General features: G+C 39.8%; 1 protein-coding gene across 1 annotated transcript in view; it reads left to right on the top strand.

Moving 5' to 3' along the window:
* Positions 1-24,569, top strand: part of sik2b (salt-inducible kinase 2b) — a 65,667-nt gene that overhangs the window by 10,032 nt on the left and 31,066 nt on the right. The window contains exons 3-4 of the mRNA XM_084716942.1: positions 4,851-4,914; positions 22,049-22,210. Of these exons, the coding sequence (XP_084573068.1) occupies positions 4,851-4,914; positions 22,049-22,210 (226 nt within the window). The remainder of the gene's footprint in view (positions 1-4,850; positions 4,915-22,048; positions 22,211-24,569) is intronic.

Below are 24,569 nucleotides of genomic sequence, written 5' to 3'. Positions count from 1 at the left end.
ACCCGTCTTGCGTCTCACCATCCTTTCACTTGCAGTCTTATTCTAGACTGCCAGGAGTCTCTCTACAAGTACAAAGATTTTGAGCAATCAGAGTTACCACTGGAAATTCTTTTCAAAATTACAAAACCATTCTCTGTCCATCGGTACTTTGATAGAATTGCCAATACAAAATGAGTACTTCATTTGTATATCAGTCATATTAAAAGAAATGTTTAAAGGGATAGTTCAGGTTTTTTAAAGTGGGGTTGTATGAGACACTTTTCCATAGTCAGTACAGTAGACGGTAGTCAGCATGCCTCCAGTTTGGAGTACTTTTCTGATGGGTAATAGCCATTACATAAGCCAGATATCACTCTCTCCAAACCAAACCAGATTCCATTTGCAAAAAATTGTAATTTTACCACACAGAACATGGGAACTGCTGGTCTACCACTGCCTCAATCAGTTAGTCTGTCTGTTGGCACAAGCAGTGATGTTACAGATCAGCTTCTGAGAAGGGCAACATCAGTTCCATGAAGCATTAAACACAAAGTGCAGCTTGCATTTCTTGATATTAAATTCAGTCTATGAATTCTTCACTAGTATTATAACTTACTAGTTGACATAGATTAGGTTAAAGATATTTCCCCCATAGCAGTTATTCACATCAAGAAGTCAGCTTTGTCCACTGTATCGAAGCAGTGTTGTACAGTGAATATTGGCAGTGAATCAAGGCTTTTTACTGTTGCACAGCTGAAGGCATGTAATATAATTGGAAGTGTTAAAGTGTAACCACAGGGCTTGCTGTAGGAAAGTTTGTAACACAGTATTAACATCCTGTTGAACTTTACTCATTTTGTACCAAAACACAAGGTATCAGACTGTCTTGACATCTGGCCTTGCAAGCAAGGCTGAGTATCAAAGCTCAGCGTTTTGGGGTTTTTTTTGTTTTGTTTTTTTCGTGTTGACACCTGGCATGTATTGAAATCTGCCATTGAATCTGTAAACAAATACTTATTTTATTATTTTTTTTAAATAGGGTAATTCCAGATTAAAATGATAATCCTATTTTTTCAGAAATATTGTGCAGCTTCTTGTCTTTTGACTTTATTTAACATCTGGGGAAAAAAGCTTTTATTTCCCAAGGTAAGGTATCAAAAGAGTTTTTGATATCTGTAATGTAAGGTTGTTAGTTAACATGCTTTTTCAATGCAGCACAATTAGAAATGATACAAGATCCACCCAAAAATAACTGGTGCTCATTCAAGGCCTCTTTTTAGTCTTTGTGGTCCTGCTTGAAATTTGTCTTACTGCTTTGCAAAACCAGACAGTGTTCAGTGACTTTTTCTGTACCAGCACTATGTGAAGGTTATTAAATAAAAAAGAACAGAAATTAGTAGAAGTTGTTTGCCAAGGACAAAGGTGTTGTGTATTGTTTTTTAATACTAGTATTGCATCAAAGTTTAAAATTCTGACATTGTGTCAGCCTGCAAAGAAATTCTACAAAACTGATACAGTTACATAATATTGACAAATAGTCAAGCAAATATCAAATGTTCAGGAAAGAGGAATTCCTGTTCCTTACAGAAAGTTTTCAAGGGAAGGGGTAAAGAAAAAATTGAAATTGGACTAGGCTAAATGCTGTGTTTTCCAGCCAGTAATTGTTGAAGTGTCCTTGGGCAACACACTTTTCCCCAGTTCCCCAGCAACTGGAGATACACAAGCCAGTGCATTACCAAATTGCCAGTCCCAAACCCAGATAAATAGAGAAGGTTGCGTCAGGAAGGGCATCCGGCATAAAAAGCCTGTGCCAAATCCAATATACAGAACCATACCGGGTTTGGCTGGGCCCGTTCTGCCAGCGAGCAGATGATCCACTGTTGCAACTTCTAATGGGAACAGCTGAAAGTCCAAGAAGGAGAAAAATCACCAGAATGTAGAAAGCCTGTCTGTGAAGTCTGTGGAACCTACATTTTTCTGGTTGGAGGAACCGCAAGCCTCATGCTTTGGTTTTGAAATCCTCTCTATTTTTGAGGCCTAAGGTTGGCTAGTATGGATATTGATGTTAATTAATGTGTGTTGTCCCTAATTAAAAAATATGAATTAAGTAGAGGTAAGTACAGAAACTCTCAAAAAATGTCAAACAACACTCAGCGCTATTTGGAAGACTATTGTTAGCTTTGAAAATCTGCACAAAACATCTGCTTTTGTCTCCCCATTTTTTTGTCCAGTTATTCCTCCAGACTGATTTAGATTGTTAATAAGATCCATGACGGACAACATATGAAGCTAGTTAGTGTGTTGCTGCTGCATCCCATCACAGCAACAACAACAACAACAACAACAACAGCAACAGCAAACAACAGAAACACATCCATCATAAATTTAAATTAGACCTCTATCATGGTGAATGTTTCATCTTGTCAAACACAGGTGTAACTTATAACATTAATAATGGCTGCATTCCACTCAGGTGCACCAGTGCCAGGGCCCTGCTATTGTACATGCTGGTTTACTGGCACACCTAAATGAAACAGAGCCATCGTTAATACTATTAGTTACACCTGTGCTTTTCCTGCTGTGACAAGTCAAAATGTCTGCTGTGAGAATGTTTTTTTTCCCAGATTAGGTTGCGTATGGGCTCTCAATGCTCCTTGTTTTGATTAATCGAGCACCAATAAATGGACTTAATTCATCAACCAGTTGTATTCCAGCTCAAAAACAATACAGAGAGGACATAATGTTGTTTGTTACACAACCAAGGCCACCAAAAAACAAACAAACCTGGCTTTCGTTTCCTAAATCCATGAATCGGTCAGTGTAACAGATGGAAAATTGATCATAAACAATGAGCGTGGGATTTCTAGTGTGAATGTCTGGCTCACTGTGTCTGATTCATCCTCCCCTCTCCATCTGATTCTCCCCTCCGCATTTAATGCTATTCATCTCCTGAGTGTTTCTGCTTCTAAATCGGTTCCCCTCCTACACAACACGGCACCGTGTGAGGACTGAGAGGTTTTTAAGTACCATTCAGATATACTCGGCAACACCAACCGTCCACCTCCATTCTCTTACATGGATACCATATTTAGACCTGTGCCATTCATGGGTTTTGTTTTTGCTCTTGACTCCATGGATGCCAGACACTGTGGTTGAAAAACCCATTTGAACAATTGTGTGATGTTTTAGTCACTTGTGTTCGTTTTCTTTTTCTTTATTCTAGAAACCCTAATTCCAAAGAAAGTTGGGTCACTGAGTAAAACAGAATGGATTGATTTGCAAGACTCTTCTGACCTATATTCAATCAAATACAGTAGAAATAAGATATTTATTATTCAAACAGGTAAACTTCAGTTGTTTTTTTTTTGTAAAAATACACTCATTCTGAATTTATGCCTGCAGCGGAATTCAAAAAAGCTCCTACAGTGGCAACAAAAGACTGGAAAAGTTGTGGTGCTCTCAAAGAACCCTGTTTGGCAAAAACACAGCAAAAAAGGTCAATTGATAAGAGGTGATAGTACCATGATTGGTTTTGAGAGTGGCATCCTGAGGCTCAGTCATTCACAAGCAAGGATGTGGCGAGGTTCACCAAAAAGCGTGTGGGCAAATTGTTTGAAACAGTTTACAGAAAAATGTTTCTCAACAAACAACTGCAGGGAATTCAGGGATTTCACCATCTACAATCCAAAATATCATTTGAAGATTCAGTGAATCTGGAAAAATCCCTGCACATAAGGGGCAAGGTGGAAAACCAACATTGAATGCCCATGACCTTCAACCCCTCAGGCAGTATAGCATTAAAGACCAACATGATTATATGATATAAAGAATACTGCATCGGCTCGAGAACGTTCTAGAAAACTGTTGTCTGTAAACACAGTTTGTTGCTGCATCTACAAATGCAAGTTAAGACTCTACTGTGCAAAGAGAAAGCCAGATATCAACAACATCTAGAAATACTGCCAGTGTCTCTGGGCCCAAACTCATCTTAGATGGACTGATGCAAAGTGGAAAAGTATGCTGGGGTCTGACGAGTTCACATTTACATGTTTTTTGGAAATCATGGATGGTGTGTTCTTTGGGTTCAAGAGAAAAAGGACCATCCAGCTTGTTACCAGCACAAAGTTCAAAAGCCAGCATCTGTGATGGTATGGGGGCGTGTTGGTGCCCATGGCTAACTTGTACATTTGTGAAGTTCCCATTAATGCTGGCCATACAGGTTTTGGAGCAACATATGCTGCCATCCAGACAACACATTTTTTAGGGACATTCCTGCTCATATCAGCAAGACAATGCCAAGACACATTCTATGCATATTACAATAGTGTGGCTTCATAGTACGGGTTCTGGACAGGCCTGCCTGCAGTCCAGACCTGGCTCCCAATGAAAATGTGTGGCTAGGGGTGTAACGATTCACTCATGTGACGATACACAACGATACACAACCCTATGTGTGCTGCATTATGAAGTGGAATGGAAATGCAAATCATGGACTGTTGAGTACATGAAGTCGTATATGAAGCAAGAATGGCAAAGAATTTCATTTTCTTAGTGTCCTGACTTCTCAGATGCTTACTGAATGTTGTTTTAAAGGAAGATGTATCATAGTTATCCGTCTTTGTATTTTATTCAGTTGAATTTAGGTCAAAGGATCTTCAAATCATTGCATTCCATTTCTATATATATTTTACACAACATCCCAACTTTTTTGGAATTGAGGTTTGTAATTCTATTTTTTTGCAACAGACTGTTAATTTTGATTATCTGATGATGATAATTTCTGTTGAAAAGTGGTCTTCAGTGTGTATTCACTCTCCCTCTCTTCTCTCCCCTCCCTCGGCCCCTCCTCCTTCGTCCTCTCCCTCTCGCAGGTGATGGAGACGAAGAACATGCTTTACTTAGTCACCGAGTATGCCAAGAATGGGGAGATATTCGGTGAGTGATCAATTTGACCTTAGTATCTTTAAAAACATTGTCCCACCCAGTTAATCCATGTCCTCCCCCTCATCAGTTGCACAAAGATTCTGCACTGTTGCGTCAGTAATGTTTCTGACAAACAAGGAAGTATCAAAGTCTTGTTGGGTTTGCATTGGGCTCATACTTATCCCAGCCTCGATCTCAAAGGTCACATGATTGATGGATATCTGAGAACAACGTCCTGATTTGGCCCTGGTCATGTGCTGCTGGTGATTGCAGCACTAAATGTGCTGACATTGTTTTCTTCTTGTATAAAATGACGTCACTGACAGCCTGTGAAGGCCGCAGATTGGTGGCCTCAAAGAGAAAATGATTGATTTATTACCATATGTGGTGCAGAATCTCTGCTCCCCAGTTAACTACTCCGATATTTTGCAAGAGACCCGAGATTACTTCATGACTATGACATGGCACTTACATTACATCCTGAATACAGTTTAACTTGGGAGTTGTTGGGATGTTTATGAGAGTAGATCTGCAATAAAAAGGACCATCTTTTAAGCCACTATTTCTCTCTCACACACACACACACATTTGACATTAACATGGACAGGTACAACTATTGGCTTATTTTTATTTGAACTATACAAACAGCAATTTAACTGATAACAGAAGTTAAACGTGACAGGAGAGGTCAAAAAACTGTAGGCTTATACAGTGGACCTTTCCCCAACATGAGTTAACAAAATAAAATCTATACAAAGGCAAAGTAGGAAGTAGGGGTGGGAATCTTTGGGCACCTGCCGATTCGATTACGATTACGATTCAGGGGCTACGATTCGATTATAAAACGATTATTGATGCATCTTTATGTATATTGATGCACTTTTTCACAAACACATTTCTTTTTGTCTCACTGAATAAGCATTCGTCACTTGCAATTTTTAAAAACAGCGCATTTGTAATAAGAATTCATTTCGATTATATTTTATTAAACTATTGGAAATATGTGCAAACTGGAAAGTACCAACAGTAGCCACTAGTAGCCGCAGCAACAGCAGCCTGCCGTCTCCCCGACTCCTCCGTCGGGTGGAATCGAGTTACGGCTTCTCATGTTTGTTGTGTTGCCAAAGTATTTTATTTTAGCTTGACACAGCTTACATATAACGTGGCTCTTGTCCAGTTCGCTTCCACCGTCGACGTTGTAGAAGCCGAAGTGTTTCCACGCGGCTGCTTTTAAATTAGAAGGAGCTGTTCGGACCTCATGGCGAGGTGGCTGCCGGTCGGCCATGTTTGTTTTCCGCTGTGCGCGTGTCGCTCCAGGTGCGCGTCCCAAAGTGTCCCGGCGATGACGCGTACCGCGCTTCTTAGTTCCACATTATTTAGAAGCTTCTGTATCACTTTAATTAACAGATTTAAATAATCGAAATTTGGACGTTTGTGAATCAATTCAGATTCGTCCACGTCCGAATCGCGATGCATCTAAGAATCGGAAATTTCCCCCACCCCTAGTAGGAAGGAAGGAACACATGAGACACAGTATAAACAGAGCAATGCTGCACCAGTTTTTTGAAGTAGACATCATCAAGATTAATTACACGCCATGATTTAAATGTTGTGTCCTGTAGTAATTTTGTAATAATTGCCGAGGTCATCTGTGAACCTAATGCAGTGGAATCTGCCATGTTGTAATTTGTACAGAAGATATTTGAATACAAATCATCTACTATATTATGTAAAACACGGAGATCATGTGGTATTATTAGTCCTGTGTGAATCGACAGCTTGATGATTTGGGGTAATTATTTTAAATATCTGTTGTCTGTTGTTAGATGACTGAAAGAGTGTGAAATTTGATCCTGACTCACAACAGCAGTTGAACAAACAGCTGTGCTGTGAGATCAGCTATATTGATGATTAAAATGAGTGATGATGACGGAGAACGTTAGCTGTAAATGTGTATTAATGCTTGTAAAACATGCACAAAGTGGGCAAAACAACTTTGCTTTTGAAAACTTGATGTTACGCAGCACCTTGATATCATATCCACCAGATAATGTCAGTAAATTTGTGTAAATTTCAGACTTTGCTTATCCCGTGCAAATTCTCTGCAGGTAGCCAACATGGGGTGGTAATTTCTAAATCACATGAGGTCCTCTAGTGATATAAAAAATATTATCAAGGTCAAATTATTTTTTAAATTAAAATTAAGGGTTGCAAGTACTGATTTCCATTATTAAATGATCTCAGTTGATCTTCAAACTGTATTAAGATGGTAAAAAATGCCAAGATCACAATATGTTTTATTCAACCAACACTCAAGACTCCAACGATAGTCACCCCACAATTATGATCAAACAATAATTTGGGAAGTAACTGATAAAATTATTAAAGTTGAATTTTAGTGAAATAAAGCAGGATAGCATCAGCAAACTCTTGATTGTTTATTTCCCTACATAAATTGCATTTTTCAGCTTTGTTTCACTCTTTATTTCTCCCCTGGTCATCCATGCCCTCCCTGCAGTGGCTCTGCGCCCCCCAGTTTGGGAACCACTGACTTAAATAATGAATTGCATATTAAGATGTTTGCCAATTATTTTTCTGTTGATCACTTGCTCTACTAGTCTTAAAGTCCTTTCAGCTTTGTTAAGATTTTCTCTTTCAGAAGAAGAAAACACCACAAAACAAACTAAAGGCATGCAAACCTTATACATGACTCTTAATTTTAAGAAATGCAAAAGTCACATTAAACAGCATTCTTAAATTCACAGTATTAACAGTGAACACTTCAAAGGCAGTAATCTTAATAGGGGCTAAATAGATGTCAAATAAACAAAGCATCTATGATTCATCTTGGCAGCCTAAAGGTCTTTCATAATGATTTTAGAAGACTAAAAAGGACCAGATGTTGAAGTTTGGATTCCTTCCTTTGCAACAAGTGGTGGAGGCAGATCACAGAGAAAAAAAAAACCTCAACCTGCCTAATTCACTTTGAACTTTTGACGCAGATAGAAAAGAACAATTCCCTTGGTATAGACAATAGTTTCCATCAGTCATTTACCAAGTTTTTGAGAGACTAAAGTGACCAATAAGGAAGTCTGTCTGTCAGATTTTCCATATAATCATTAAACGAGCGGACAGTCTGAACTTACAAGGTACAGTAATGAGTTTTACAACAGAGGTGGTTTACACACACACACTGCTTTAGAGTGACACACACATAAAGACACTTGTGCTGGAAAGGATAGACAAGTCGGAGCGTGGAAAGAATAGTACATGAAGATAAGAAATTATCTCAGTCCGCCACGGCACCACATGCCCTCTATCGTCACTGCACATGTGTATGGCACTGAAACAGCTATTTTATATAACTTGTTGATTTCATAATATTAATGTGCCTGGTGAAATTCATTTAATTTATTTAAATGTTTAGTAAATTTCTTGATTTTGTATTATTACAAGGTTAAAATAGAGACATGCAGTGTATAGGCTGAATGAAATGTAGTGTCCTTGTGTAGAACTGTAGGAATTTGTTTTTTAAAGATGCAAAAATGAAGATGGCCTTGTTTTTGGCAGGTCATTGTGGGGCATGCTGCAACAATTAGGCATTTAATTGACTAGTTGATTGAAAGAATATTATTTCATTTCATTTCATTTCTTTTATTTTTTTCATTTATGATTGTAGATTAAGAGTCTTTGGGTTGTGGACTATTGGTTGGACAAAAGAAGCAATGTGAAGATTTGGGCACTGGGAAATTGTGATGAGCATTTTTCACAATTTTTCTGTTATAGATTCACTGATCAATCATCACAGTAAACAATAGATTATTTGATAATTATGGTACTTGTTAGTTGGAGCCCTACAGCATACACATTCCAGTCTAGCACATTGGATGATGGTCTAAAGAATGAGCACAGCATATTTATTGCACTTTTTGCATTTGCTGCAGCATTATAAATGCAAATATCACAGGATTACTTTTTCAAAAGCAAAAAATCCAAGTATTATTCCAGTTCTGAACATCCAGACATTGAAATATTCTGAGAATTTCTAACACAAGTGCAGACCTGTCTGATGTGGACAACCTGTAAGTGGATCATGATCCAGAAAGATTATTGGCCTCACCTATTAGACAGTCTGGAAATGTTTAGCACTTAGCCTACTTTCAGCACAGTAGCTGAGAGGATTACTCTAGCGATAGTCTTCGCTAAACTTAATAGTCGTGACTTGTGTGTGTGTGCACGCACGTGTGTGTGTGTGTCTTTGTAATTCTGAGGCCAGTGTTCCACTTGTGATGTTGACTCAGCAGCAGCAACGCCTGCTCCTGTGACCTACAGAGAGCTGGGAAGCAGACACAAGAAAAAATGAATGAAAAAAGAGTGAGGTTAAAAATATGAAGGAAGTACAAAAGTGCACAGAGAGAACAGGAAGAGTCCTCTGTGTCAGTGCACTTGTTATAGCCACTGTAGCTTTTTGTAATTAGACCAAACAGTAACTTCTGTTAGCCTATGTCAGTCTAGGTAGTAACAGCAGTATGACAACCCCTTCAGTGTACTGTATACACTTAGGTAACATTGTGGTAAATATGCTTATTTGCTTTCATGCAGAGGATTCGATGAGAAGATCCATACACTCTCATATTTGTCTGTTAAATGTGATTCTACAGCCCAAATGTTGGTTAGCTTAGCTTAGCATAAAAACTGGAGGCAGGGGTAAACAGGTAGCCTGACTCTGTCCACTGAAAAAATAAAATGAAAAAATAAAATCAACCATTGTTTATATACTTTTGTTTTTGTGAAGATTTGTTACTGGGTGAGCAGAGCTATGCTAGCCATTTCCCCATATTCTCAGTCTGTTGAAGCCCTTTCACACACGTGGTCTATCACTTAAATAAGGGGTGTCAAACCTAGACTTAAGACCTACTTTTTATCATATGACATAATTGTCTCTCCATTTGATTATTGATGGTTTTAGTCATAACTTAATAATTGCTAACTAGCTCTGAAAGCAGAAGGCTAGAAAAAAATTGCAACCAGTCATTCAAGTGCACAACTATTACACAATTTATTGTGATTGCGTGATTTCTGTTTGCTCTACTTTGAATTTGATTTAATTCCCAAAGATAGATTGTTTTAACATTATAAACTCTCTAATCTAATCAATAAGAGAGTCATCCATCTGTATTATTAAGCGATTCTAAGACTACATCAGTGGACAAGTGATCAGAGTATGCTTATTAATGAGAATAAGATTGACTTAAGTCTTCCCCAAACTTAGCTAATTTTCCCTGAGTTAAACGTGGGTAATTTTTCCTATACATGCCGTGTGTGAAAAGGTGCAGGACTAAAATGTTTTTGAATGAAGCTGCATGTGTGAATAGTGAAAATCGCTAGTGGTGCCTCATTGGTTATTCCAGCAATGTACTGGGAACAATCTGTGAAAAAGGTTTCTTATGTTAAGCTAAGCTCTGTCTGTCCCATGTCTGTAGCTTCATAGTTAACAGACATTTATAAGAGTGCCATTGATCTTCTCATCAAAATCTCAGCAAGAATGCCAATGTGCAAAATGTAACCAATCATGATTGGTCAACCTTATTTTCCATAATCCATAGATCTTCTCATGGATGATCTCAGGGTATTATAAAACCATTGTGTCCTGATTCCTCAGACCCCTCTGCCCTGATTGCACAATGTAATATAGTTATGTAAGACAGATATGTCATCATCAGCTGCAGCAATAGCACCGTTGACTCAGCCAGGCAGACAGACACCGACTGGTAGCTGCTGCAGCAATAGACTAGTATTACAGTATTCAATCTCACAAAATTGAACAATCATTTCTGATTTCTAAATACGCTTTCTGGAGATGGATCAAGTCATTCAGTCATGATGCACTCTGACAAATGGATAAGCTGCCAGGCCACATCTACAGCCTCTTCCCTCCACTGTCACCCTCCAGAGAGTTGCCTCCGCTTTTCTGACAAGATGAATTTCTCAGATCTGCTCCTGGCCACAGGTTACAAAGAGCGGAAGATGTGAAGTTGTTGTGGCTGCTTAGCAGCCCACCCTGTTATGGCGAATCAATGAGACAATGGATGAGCCTCAGATTCTCTCTTCAGACCAAACAGTAAATGGTGTTGTGGAGGAGCAGGAGGGGTGTAGCGTATGTGTGTGTGTGTGTGTGTGTGTGTGTGTGTGTGTGTGTGTGTGTGTGTGTGTGTGTGTGTGTGTGTGTGTGTGCGCGTCTGGAGCCGTAAAGACAAAGAAGCGGAGCTGGGTTTGGCACAAGGAGGCGGAGAGTGATGAGTTCATTCTCGCTGAGGGGTGGGTGGGCACGGTAATGGGCACAGCAGAGGCATCCATGCCAGCTTGTTGGTGTGCCTTTGTGTCTTGTCTTGTCTGTCAGTCAGTCAGTCAGTCAGTCTGATGCTCCACAGTCTGCCTCAAAACCGCAGGATGGATCAAACCTGGAAATTGGGTCAGCCACAAATAAAGCGGAGTTGCAGAGAGCAGAGGCAGGAGGGGAGAGGAAGCAGAAGAGAATAGAGGCGAGAGCAGGGGACATCCATTTGAATTTGGAAGGTGGTGGGGAAATGTAGGGCATGCATATTTAAGAAAGCACTGCTGGAGAGAGGGAAGTATAATAGCTGGCAGTGAGTAGAATCACTCATGCAGATCTCCTGTCTGACTGATGGAGAGGCAATGAGACAGGGAGACAGTTGACTTCAAAGAAATACTCTGTTTTTTTGAGACACATCTTATGTACTTACGCTGTCAATTTGTATTTGAATGTAAAGCATCTTTCATATTTACTTTGCCAGTTTTCTACAGATCTGTCAGCAGCCAGGGTGTGGCAGCTTTGACTTTGATGACCAGAAGTGGAAAAACATAAATTAATGGAGGAATGACTGCCCAAAGTCGGACCAGTTGTTTAGTACCAAATAACACTAACTTGTTCTACAAAAAACAAACAAACCTGCAACTCAAAATGAAGTCACTCATAGTCCCCCTAATTTAGTGATTACTCCTAAACGACTAAACTATATATTTACAGTGATTAGCCACAACATTAAAACCAGTGACAAGTAAAGTGAATAACATTTATCATCTCATTACAGTGGCACCTGTTAAGGTGGTGGGATACATCCAGCAGCAAATGAAAAGTCAGTTCTTCAAGTTGATGTGCTGGAAGCAGGAAAAATGGGCGACTTTAAGATATGAGCAACTTTGACAAGAGCCAGGTTGTGATGGCTAGAAGACTGGGTCAGAGCATCTCCAAAACAGCAGGTCTTGTGCAGTGTTTGCTGTATGCAGTGATTAACACCTGCCAAAAGTGGTCCAAGGAAGAACAACCAGTGAACTGGTGACAGGGTCAGAGGCACCCAGGCTCATTAATGTACGTGGGGAATGAAGGCTAGCCTGTCTGGTCTGTTCCTATAGACGAGCTACTGTTGTAAAAGTGCTGAAAAAGTTAACGCTACCTCTGACAGAAAGGTTTCTGAACACAGAGCATTGCAGCATGCTGCACATGGGGTTGTGTAGCTGCAGACCCATTAGAGTACCCATGCCAACCCCTGTCCACCACCGAAAGTAAATACAATGGGAACGTGCGTCTTTACTAGACCTCAATCCAATTAAGCATCTGTGGGATGTGCTGGAACAAGTCTGATCCACAGAGGTCCCGCTTTGCAACTTAAAGGACTGAAGGGCCATTTATGCCCCCTTTATGTGTAAAAATAGATATGTCAATTTCAAATGATATAACCATCACTTCCCACATACTTCATGAGTCCTTTATGTTGGATTGGATGTTAAGCAATACATCTGCTAGAGTGTCACTCTAGAGTCAAAAGTTACCCTGAAGAGGAAGAAGAGACAAAAGTTTGAAGACAAAAGCAAACATGGTGATGCTGGAGGAGAAAGCGGAGTAGACGACGGTAATCCATGTGGCCATTAAATATATCAGGAAATGTGGACAGAGAATTATTTTAATTGACAACGTCATTTCCCATACTTTAAGATTGTTAAAACTTACTTGTCGTGTGTCAGGCTTGAACTATTGGCCTCACTGCCCCCATGACTGTTAGAGGTACTGGTCTGTTTTGTCAGTATCTGTAAACTTTGAGAAAATGTGCAGAAATACAGACAAAATTAACACAGAGTATGGACAGGAGGCTCTGTCTGTGTCCATATGCTTGTTTAATGTTAAGCATGAATGAGCCTTTAAATGATCTGTTGCTAATGCCTTGGTGTCCGATACCACAGGACATGTTCAGAGGTCCTTTGGATACTGCGCCTCGATGGGTCAGAGATAATCGCAAGCAGTCGTTCAAGTGCACATTTTGCTGAAATAATTTTCCATATGTTTTAAAAATGAGCTACCAGTACTGATGTAGCTACATGATTCGGGGAAACCAACATTACACAGAATGGCCTATGTTCAGACTATATAGGACTAGCAGATCTGGTCAACACTAGAAATGTGTATGCAATTTATATTTCAGTCAGTCAATTGCATATATGAGTCGGAGTGACATGTATCACCACCACAGTGATTAGCCAGATATGTTCAATTCATATGTGAATGCTAAATTTGATAATTACAACAGCACAATTTATTTTAGCCACTATGTCAGTATAAAAGCATCAATTTCTAACTGAATTCCAGCAGATGAAGTTAATACCTTTCTGTGCAGGATTGTGGTGATTCTGGATGGTAACAGATTTCCTCCTATTTGATATTTATAAAAAGTCTTTTCAGTTGAGTGACAGGCAACATCTTACATGGCAACTTTCAAGGATCCACCTGCTCAAGGATAAATTGCAAGAAGGAAAATGTTTTGCCAGAATAAACCAGACGTGATGTTTTTCTACATTTGAGTTGAGGTAATTTGTGCTCATCTTCATCAGTGATTGTAAACATTTGGGAACAGTGTAGTGTTTTTCTAATGAATAAATCAGAACATGTACAAATAACATGTTGTTTTTAGATGTCTGCATCTGCACGACACATGAGTAAACTAAACCAAATAAGTAAACAGAGGTATTGCCATCAGTGAATTTCAATTGTAACCTGTCATTTACTTCTTTGTGTATCTTAACCACCTGCATTCACCTCATATTGGATGAAGCTAAAAAAGTGGCATTGGCATTAATCATCCAGTACAGGAAAGATAACAGGGGTAATGTCATCTACATTATCTTGTATGTCAAACATCTTCAAGAGTCATAACATAATTAAGTGTGTTTTTATGTGTTTATTAGGCATCTTTTATACTAGATTAATACTCAGGTCCTGCCATCACTTTACTCTCTCTTGTAAACCCAAAGTAGACATGATGAGGAGATTATAACATACCTCAATGAAGCCTAATTTTTCACCAGGAAAACATGTTCACACGCATATATAAAATCAGAAGTTGATCCTGTGAAATCCTTTTTGAAGGAAACTTCCATGCAAAATGCTGATTATTAAATAAATGCACAAGTATTTACTGTAAGCTAAGAAATGATTGAAAGCCTAAAATGCACTGAGATGTAGTTTGACATACGTCATTCTTAATTACAAAACACACCCACTGTTTTTAATTGCCAGTAACACACTGGCATTGTTTGGTGACGCATCACAGCACCTGTTATTGTGTCTGAAAATTGTCTTACTCTGTGATCCCATCAATGAGCAGCTGTTCACTCCAATCCAAACAGGCCTGATCACAAACTAAAGAAGCAGATGAATAGATAGCATTTATTTAATGATGATGATTTATGCTGGCTTCGTCATAATGAAGGGGGAACAATAGTACACAGGCTATATGACAGAGTACCTATAGAGAGAAATAATATCATTTATAAATGAAGTGTTCAATGTTTCCTGACCAATAGCCCATTCCTATGTAGCAGAGTTGAGCGATATGTTAAAATTTTTCCAAACGATCACAGTCAGCCCATCCATATTTGTTATGACGCCCAGGTTTGGGCTAGGGGATGAGGGGTGTAACAATAAATAAATGTAACCGGGTGAAAAAGGAATAAGGGAAAACTGAGACAAAAGTGTACACAGAGGTTTACAGAGATTTTTTTTTATTAACAAATTAAGTGCAAAATTAAGTTAACCTTTTTATGTGTCTTTGGTAGCCAGGGCAGCTAGCAAAACACAGAGACACAGAAGACAACAAGTGACTTTGTAAGCCAGAGAGGCTTACGAAGCACATGAGGCGCCCAACGAGTATCCTGCTAACTGTGGAAGCTAGCAACACGCAGAATACACACAAAATACAAGTGCCTTGGCCAACTGGGCAAGCCAGCAAAGCACACAACACACAAAACACGACGAGCAATCTAGCCTGTCTCTGCAGGACTAGACTGCAGACCCCTGTCTGCTGAATGGCCCACTGGCCCAGTAAAGCATAAAATGCCTCCATACTGCTTGTCTGGTGTAATCCAAGTCTCCTAAAGTCCTGATGTGCCAAGTTGACTTCAGTTGACTTGGGTTTTTAGCCTAAATCTTCAATGTAGATTTTAAGCTTGGAGCCACATTCATGTGCACAACATCTGAACTGGGTGTGTGTGGTGTGACCGTGTGCATGGCATGTCGGGGCTTTAGGAGACTTGGATTACATCAGATGAGCAGTATGGAGGCATTTTATGTCTTTATTCTGTTTATTTATGTTTGAAAACTGGTCACCATTCACTTCCATTGTTTGGGAGATACCGCAGTGCTGTTTTCCTGTGAAACTCCAGCAGTGTTTTGTGAACTATAAAACTAAATCCGACCTTCAATCAGCATGAGGTTGAGTAGATAATGAATGAATTTTCATTTTTGAGTGAACTATGCCTTTAACAGGCAGCATTTTATGTATATTTGATCCTTCTTCTGTGAATGTAATCCATTGTAATCTTGGTTTGACTTTCAAAAAGTGGCACTAACATCTACTATATTTCTGTAGGGCTGCAAAAGCCGTTTTCTTACCAGCAGGGTAACCCCAGTTCTCTGAAAAGTGAGTGGGGTATCTCACTATGAGAAGCCCCTTCTGGTGTGACCAATCACAGAAGCTCTATCACAACCACATCTGTCATGGCCCGTGGCCACAAACACTGTATTCTCAAGCACATTCCTTCCATATGCCCTAACACATACAAGCAGTGCTGTGATAAAATTTCATTTTGATGTTTCCAGAAACAAGAGTGGATTGTTTTAAAAATACTAATTTATTTGTGGTTTATATCACAATATAAAGATTAAAGAAGCAATAAATTCATCCCCAGAATTTGACCAATTATTTTAGCTTGTGAAACAGTCATGTCTAACTGAATTAAACTTATGAAAACAAAACGGCATGCAAAAAATAGACTAGATATTTGAAGAAAATGAAAGTGTGATTGGTCATGATTGTCACAGGCCTGGTAGTTAAATTCAGAACTCTGCTTGGAGTAATTTGGCCATAAATACAAAGGCAGTTGCTGGTTGAATGGATGACAGCGGGGGACAGGAAAATTTTTATCATATTGCCCAACTCCATTCAACCCTGCCCTGACTAGAGACTGGGCGAAATAACCCACGAGCTTGAATAGAAAGGGTATTTTAAGTGGGTGTAGGAGTAGGTTGTGAGCGTTGTTTTTTTAGGCAAAACAAATAAGATTTTTATTTATTTGAATACCCCCTGCATGAGTACTTGTTAGAGAAGTCCCAGCCAGTAGCTGCAGCTGATCTTTGGCGGGTTATTACTTGGATGAAAGGGCAGTGCTGAGCTCCAGCTGGCTCCAGCCCAGTTTAACCCCTCAGGGTGCCAGTATTAAATCAACACCAGCATCTATCAACACCCACATAGACGTGACTTTAATGTGGCTGCTGTATTTAAGTGGTTTGGGTATCAGTTTCTGATGTGGAAACAGAGTGTGTGTTTGCTCCTTGTCCCATACACACACACGCACACACACACACACACACACACACACACACACTCTCTCTCTCTCTCTCTCTCTCTCTCTCTCTCTCTGTCTCTCTCTCTCTCTCTCTCTCTCTCTCTCTCTCTCTCTCTCTCTCCATGTCCGCCCCTCTGTGTTATCTGAAGTCCAGCCAGAGGTCTCGCCAACAAGCCAGTTTGTACCCATGATGTTTGTCCCCTCCAAACCTGAGCAGCTGTTAAGAGATTTAGCTCCTCACCCGGCTCTCAGCAGAAGTGGAACACAGTAGTTGTTGAGCTGTTCCCTAATACCCCTATGATTCATACTTGTTCTGTTCGCTTTCCCAGAATGCAGCTCTGTATGCCTCACTGTGCTGAGGTCCTTGCCTTCGCCAACATTGTATCAGTGGATTACTCATCCTTCCACCAGGGCAACATACCGCATTGTGTGTGTGTGTGTGTGTGTGTGTGTGTGTGTGTGTGTGTGTGTGTGTGTGTGTGTGTGTGTGTGTGTGTGTGTGTGTGTGTGTGTGTGTGTGTGTGTGTGTGTGTGTGTGTGTTGATTGCTCAGACAGTAATGACTTGTTTTTCAAGTGGTACTGTAGAACAAACAGTAGCAGCACATACAGAATTTAGATTAGTTGTGGGGTTCAGCATTTGGTGTGTTAAGCATTTTTGTGTTTTAGGTGTGAAAACATTCAAGTGTTTCAGTGTTTTTCCTACAGCTGAAACCAGTAGTTGATTGATCAACTCAATCGACAGGCAACAGTCATGTCTAGAGGCTTACATAGTTTTCATTAATAGTAAACTGAATATCTTTGAGTTATGGACTGTTGGCCAGACGCAACAGGCAACATTTTTTTGTAAACTGGAAATTGTGATTTTGCTGACATTATTAGACCAAAGGATTAATCAAGAAAATAATTTGCAGTTTAAAGGACCAGTGTGTAATAATTACAGGAATTTATGTACATTAATGGGATATATTATATATAAGTATGTTATTTATTATTATCAATCAACGTAAACTCATAATCTATATGTTCCTGTTACTTTAGAAATAACCATTTCTAGTTACATACTGTCGGGTCGACTTACGGAGATCATCATCCTGCGCCGTCTACGGCAGCGCAGAGCGGACAAACTGCACTAACAGTGAGTCTTGGGAAGCCCATGGCGACCTTACGTAGACGCCGCAGCGTAAACACGGAAGTAGATGGGGAGGATAGACGCGGGTGATTGCTGGCAGACCATTTAGCGTTGTGAACCTTGACTGGCACCGTTTTGACAAATGGAGGATCATACATACACTGTACCAGGACAAAAAGCAGCGGACAGTGAATCCCCGTCATCCAAGAAGCCGAGACGCGAAGAAAGTAAACGCAAGCGTGACAGGAAACGGCAAAAACACGAATCAACATCGGCATAGCGTTTACACGATGGAAATCGCTGATGGAGGACAAACGTTTTCACAGTGACGCCAAGATTGCCTGTTTTCTGCTGGACAGGTAATTCATCCTACACACATAATTGTCGGCCACCGTACTCTTGGTGAGAGAGGGGCAGTGTCGGGGTAAATCCACTTAGTTGCAATCTAAGGTTTGAACGTTAGATGCCACTGGAAATCACGCAGTTCTCCTTTAATTGATAATGAAAATAATCATCAGTTGGAGCCCTAGAACGGCATCTAAAACCCCCCACCAGGACTGCACAATATTGTAAAAAAGTCATTTTGCAATTATTTTGACTGAAATTGTGGTTGCCATATGTGATTTGACTAGTGGGAATGGTCATTTTTCAATTACAGTTGTCATTTTTACTGAAAACAAAACAAAAACCCTATTAAAATCATGATGATGTGATATTCTTTTGATGTTTTCTTTCATCTGAAGAACAAGATTTGAAGGCCAGGCCATCTCTGCAGCACTACAGTACTTCATTATAATTTTATAATAAGTTTTCTCACACATTTTTCCATTTTCAAAGAATTTTCTTCAATTCGAGTATTGCACTTACTGCTATACTGCCATTTTGATAATATTGAAATTAACTGTGCAGCCCTATTTCCCACATCAGACTTGGGAGGACTACTTCCAATAATTTATTAATTTTATTTTTTTCTATGGCTACAAAATATGGTTAAAAAAATCATTTTGTGATATTGCAATTGCAATATGATTCATGATTGGTACAATGATCGTTTTTGCATCACAATTTTCATTTTCACTGCAAAAAACTATTAAAATCTCAATTTTCTGGGGTCTATACAAATTTAATAATGCTGTTTGTCACACATTCTACTTTCCCTGCAATTTGGATATTGCACTTGTCCATGTTAATATTTCTATTAATTGTGCAGCCTTAGTTTTTCAGCGTTGCAAACCCCACATCTTTCCCACATCAGACTTGGCAGGGCTGTGTCCAGTAATTTCAGTATTTCAGAAAAGAACAATGCAAACACGCACACCCACTTCTCTCAGTAATTGGCCAGGTGTGTAGAGGTGAGAAAGTTGGCAGGATTTCTCTCTTAACCCCTCCCTTGTGCATCGTGTCTTGCCTCTCCCTGTACTGGCAGGACAGTGTTCAGGTTTTGCTAGAATCAAGCTAATTCTCACAACAAGTTACTGTTTGACCATCTGATAAGCACTTCAGTTTAAGTATACTGACACCTTTAGAGATGGAGGCAGATCGTTTTTTACTTTTGAGCCCTGCGGAGGCAGATCGTTTTTTACTTTCGAGCCCTGCTCTCTTCACAGGTGCATCCTTGGACCTCCTCGACACATTCCCCTCTCCAGTGTGTTTTTTGATTAGCAGCGTTGCATGAAAGCTGCCCTGGTCACTGAATGGCCTCCTCTATGGAATTTGTCAGCCACTATCTAATCAGGTTTTCTCACTGTGTCAGATGGTAGGTATTTATCAACCATGCTGTTGATGACGGAATAGCAGCATCTCCCTGAGGCTTAATTGTGCAACTTATGTTCTTTAGTCATTTTTATTGAAGAGTCTTTTACCCAACACACAGCTGACCCTTTGGTCAACTCTGAGTTGTTAAGATGAAGATGAGTTTACAACGTTAAGTGTGCCGCTGTCCTCAGGATATGTGTCGCTATACTTTAAATATCTCATGTTTGGTTGATGGCACAATGTTTTTGATGTTAATGGAGTGTGAAATAGGCTTAGAGTGACTTCTTTGTGCAGCTTGACAGAGGCCTATTTTCGAAAATCTGTCATTGATCTTATCTTAAGTAAATTTTGTGCACACGAGGGAAATGACAGGAATATTGGTTCTGTAATAAATGCAAAGATATAAGGTATTTCTATAAAATGCAAAGACCAAGCAAAAAAGTTGTTTTTAATATCTTGAGCAAACTAAGCTGCAAGTCCCTGTCTGCTTTGTGATTGCAAAATGCTCTTTTATGAGCTTGACCTTGTGTGCTCTTCAGATAATTGTGTTCTTTATACTTTGCAGACTCTGTTCACTCATATATGAAGTTTTGTTGGCTGGGTTTGTTGTGGTTGTTGTGCATTGTCGTCAGGTTTGGTCGGTGGTCTGTATCTATGCCAGCTGGAATGAAAGCCAACACAGAGTGTCCTATCTTGTTTGCCACAGAGTGTGAATTGAAGAGTTTGCAAGCTATCTGGACAGAGAGGTGTGAAGAGGAACCCTGCCGACAGCAACAAACACCACACTTTCCAAAGTTCACAGGGCTGCAAAAAATTACGCATCCTGTGAAAAATAGTCTGTCAGGCTGACTTTGTAAAAAATTAGTGAACACTGAGAGTGAAAGGTTAGAAAAACAGAGAGGGCGGTGTGAGAGCAGACAATGAGAAAAAGGTCAGTGATCTGGATGCTTGGAGAAAGAGGACAGTAAAATTTATGACTTTGGCCCCCCAGAGACAGTTTAGACTCTGGTTTCATGCATTATTCTAAACAACTTCAAACTCAGCAGAGTTGTAAGATAAGCAGATGACTCAGTTTTGTTTTTGTTACTCATTGGCAGGGTTGCACAATTAATGGAAATATTATCAAAAACTCAATATCCAAATTGCAGCAGCTGCAATTTTGTGTATGGAAAAATGTGTGACAACATGATAGTGAAGTTCTGTAGTGCTGCAGAGATGCCCAGGCCTGTAAATCTTGTTCTCCAAATGTATGTGTATGTTAGGGTGTTTTGTACACACCCCAACAAACGCCACATCATCATGATTTAAACAGTTATTTTCAGTGAAAATAAAAACTGTGATGCAAAAAGCTCATTCACACTAGGTGTCACGATTTCAATTCTGAATCAAAACTCCATTGACATGAGCTTAATCAAGAAAAGGTCAAAATCAAAATTCTTGCAGTATTTTTTTTCTCTCCACCCCAGCTTCTTGCACACATCTTATGAAGAAGAAAATTGACAACTTAGTTCACTTATTTCCAGTTTTCTGTTGCAGTTTGGTTAGGTTTAGGCAACAAAAGTACTTGGTTATGATTTGGAAAACCCTTTGTCTCTGTGATGTGAGTGCAAATAGCATTGTTGGCTATGGACACCTGAGTGCCTGTCTCTGCCATGCTAGGCAGTATACACCTGGGTGTAAAATAGCAACTTTGGCTATTCCACCCCAGGTGGAAATATCTGCTTTTTGCCATATCATGCAGCTCATTGGGAAAGAATTCAGGATCATGTTTGCATTGGTATCTTGATTTGTCCCTCTACTTATCGTGCATTTGTGTGTGTTCACTGCAATCATACACCTCCCACTAACCCCCACAACACACACCCTGTTCCAACTTGTACTAATGTGGACATTAAGTAGTGAAAGACCAGTTCTCAGAAATCTCGTCCTCCCATTTCGTCCTTCAGCTATAACAACACCGTAGATTCTCCACAGTCAACTATTGTCTACTCACACATAAACACACAGACTTCCGTGCAGGGTTACAACAGGACTCTCAGAAGAAAAATGAACGTTACACATCTTGCTCTGAGTCACTTTACAAAGGATGCTATAATGTAGAGCAGCTGTAAACTACTTCTGGCACCAAGCCTGTGTCTCATCAAAAGTAAATTATCCTTTCAACACAAACACCAACATGCAGGGAATGAAACATCTGTACAGATGCATTCTTTTCAGCTGTACAAAGTGATACTGAATACTGTGTTTGAAAGTCCCTCAGAGTCATGTTATATAAGTCAATGTAAAATATGATCTGCTTTTTCTTCTAACATGACACATCACCTCTCTCCTCTGTCTGGCTGCAGACTACCTGGCAAAGCACGGCCGTCTCAGCGAGCTGGAGGCCAGGAGGAAGTTCTGGCAGATCCTGTCGGCGGTGGAGTATTGTCACAACCGCAACATCGTCCACAGGGACCTGAAGGCGGAAAATCTGCTGCTGGATGGCCACATGAACATCAAGATTGCAGGTACCGTGCTGACGTAGTGCAGGAGGACCCGTAAACTCATTTATGAATGAGAAATACAGGATGTCTGCATGGAATAATTTAGTTTTGATCCATTGCCTGCCATGATCTCAGTGCTGGTGTAGTTCAGAAATGTCTTAACCACCTGCCTGGGCCATTTGCACAGTGTTGAGAAGTGGTCAGAGGTTGCTTGTGAGATAGCTGTTGGCTGAAAGATGCCACGACAGACGTCTTAAAATCTCAGCAAGAATCCAAAAGGCTTGTGCTACCGTTATCAGAGGAGATCAAAAATCCTCCCCAGTGACCCCTAGCTTTCATTTTGAGGAGGAAGCATTAAAGATAGAGGACAGAAAGGGGAACAGATCCAGAGGCAGAGATTTGAGACTAAGCTGGAGGTCTGTAGTACAAGCTTCAAAGTGTGATTATTAAGCAAATGGCATTTAGAGCTAGCTAGTGAGAATGTCACCCTACCGCTGTTTCCCAGAGTGGAGGAGGGAGGCTGGGAGGGGATGGGGGTGGTGGGAGGGAAGAGTTTGGCTTTAATTGGACGAGGAGGAGAAGGAGATGATATGGATTGGCTACTTTGGAGTGGCAGATGAGAGCATGAAGGGAGAATGATAAGGAGCAGTGCATAGCAGGGTGGCAGGGCTGCAGCTGTGACAATGCTCTGAAAGAGGCTGAGGTTTATCTCAGGATTTATTCAGAGATACTGATACTTAAATCCATCTTAGGTGAGCTGATCACATGAGGACAGCTAAAAATACAGGTGTGAGAGGATACCAGACACACTGAGCTTGAATGTGTGCTACAGGGAAAATAGCCTCTTGTCCTCAAAGGACTCCATATCATGGAATAAAATAAAATCACTGGGCCTCATGCAAAAACATTCTTATGTGTTCTTATCTTAACTTGTCTTGTACCTTTTTCATACAGGGGGTTTGTAGCACAATTAGCGATGAATCACGATTCTCTCTTTAAAAATTAGGAACTGTTGCAGAAAAGCCAATAATCAAAAAATTAAAACCCAGTGCTCAGCATTATGATCTTCTGTAACAAAGACCGGGCTGTAGGTTCCTTATGGCTGGACCAACTGTATGATGAAATGAAACGGGCATTAACATGTGCATTATGCTTATGTTCTAAATTGAGTTTTTTTAAATACATTTAGATTATATTGTAATTTGAATTACAGTCAAATTATTGTGTAGTTTTAAGTCCCATGTATATCCTATAGGATTCCAAACTTGTTTGTTCTTCTAAATCACTTTTACAACTCACTGAAGAACAGATTGTATGTTACTTCATGTGGCAAAATGACAGATGAGCATCCAGTGAATTAATCTTCAGACAAGTCATACAGCCAGTGTTCAGTTGCCTTTATTTGTTCTAAAAGGCAAGAACAAATTAGGCCGAACTATACAATAACTGATAGAGAATAGAGTGTTTCACCTGCATCATTACTTGCATCATCCTGTCCACTGTTTCTTAGGAGGGTCCAAGATGATAACCTGGAGATGTTATTACCCCAGCAGTAATTTTCACAAACAGGTCTGACTCACAGCCGATTGTCCGCGTGGCAGATTAGATTTGAAGCAGGAAAACAATGAACAGAACATTACCTGGCCTGTGATTAGAGAGAAAACGTCTCTGGGGAGGACATCAGCATCATGGTACATTCTGTACTGCTCTGACCTGCAGCATGCTCAGACAAGTTTGATAAACAGTACATGAAGTTTAGATGGATCCACATGTCAGATCTGTACTGTACATGAGAAAGAAGCTTTAGCTTTAGTAACATTGGCTTCGGTTACAATCATCCAACCATAATGAAAGAGAGGTAATATTTACTTTTCTTTCTGTGTGCACAGAGGTGCATGTAGTGGTTATTTTCATTATTAATTAATCTATTATTTAGTCTAGACCTTAAATGTCTAAAGATTCCCCCCACCTTACTCACTAAAGCACATTGTTTGTATCCTTGAGGTCACACTTTTGCTAAGCCGATGTTTCCAGAAAGTGTGACAGGATTGTGTGTCACAAATAAAACAGGGACCCACTCTTAAAAACATCTTCATTGATTGCACTACAGTTCAAAAACTCCTCAGGTTGCCTTTAATTGCAGATGGTTAGGGCTGTAACTGACAACAAGAAATTACTGATATAATTGATCATTGTTCTCTATAAAGTATCAGAAAGAAATGTCTAAAATGTTTGTTTTCTAGAGCAATACATCTTCAGATTACTTGTTCTATTTAACAAAGCAAAATGTGTTATGAGCCCCCGCGGGTCCCCACCTCCTTTTGCTCCCCCACAGTCTTTGCATTGTGTAGGTAATTTGTGTGTATTTAATGGAAATGAATTT

Source organism: Lutjanus erythropterus, chromosome 4, assembly GCF_056507025.1.
Source record: "Lutjanus erythropterus isolate fLutEry1 chromosome 4, fLutEry1.hap2, whole genome shotgun sequence".
NCBI classification, from domain to species: Eukaryota; Metazoa; Chordata; class Actinopteri; order Lutjaniformes; family Lutjanidae; genus Lutjanus; species Lutjanus erythropterus.
This window is presented reverse-complemented; position numbering and strand designations above follow the sequence as displayed.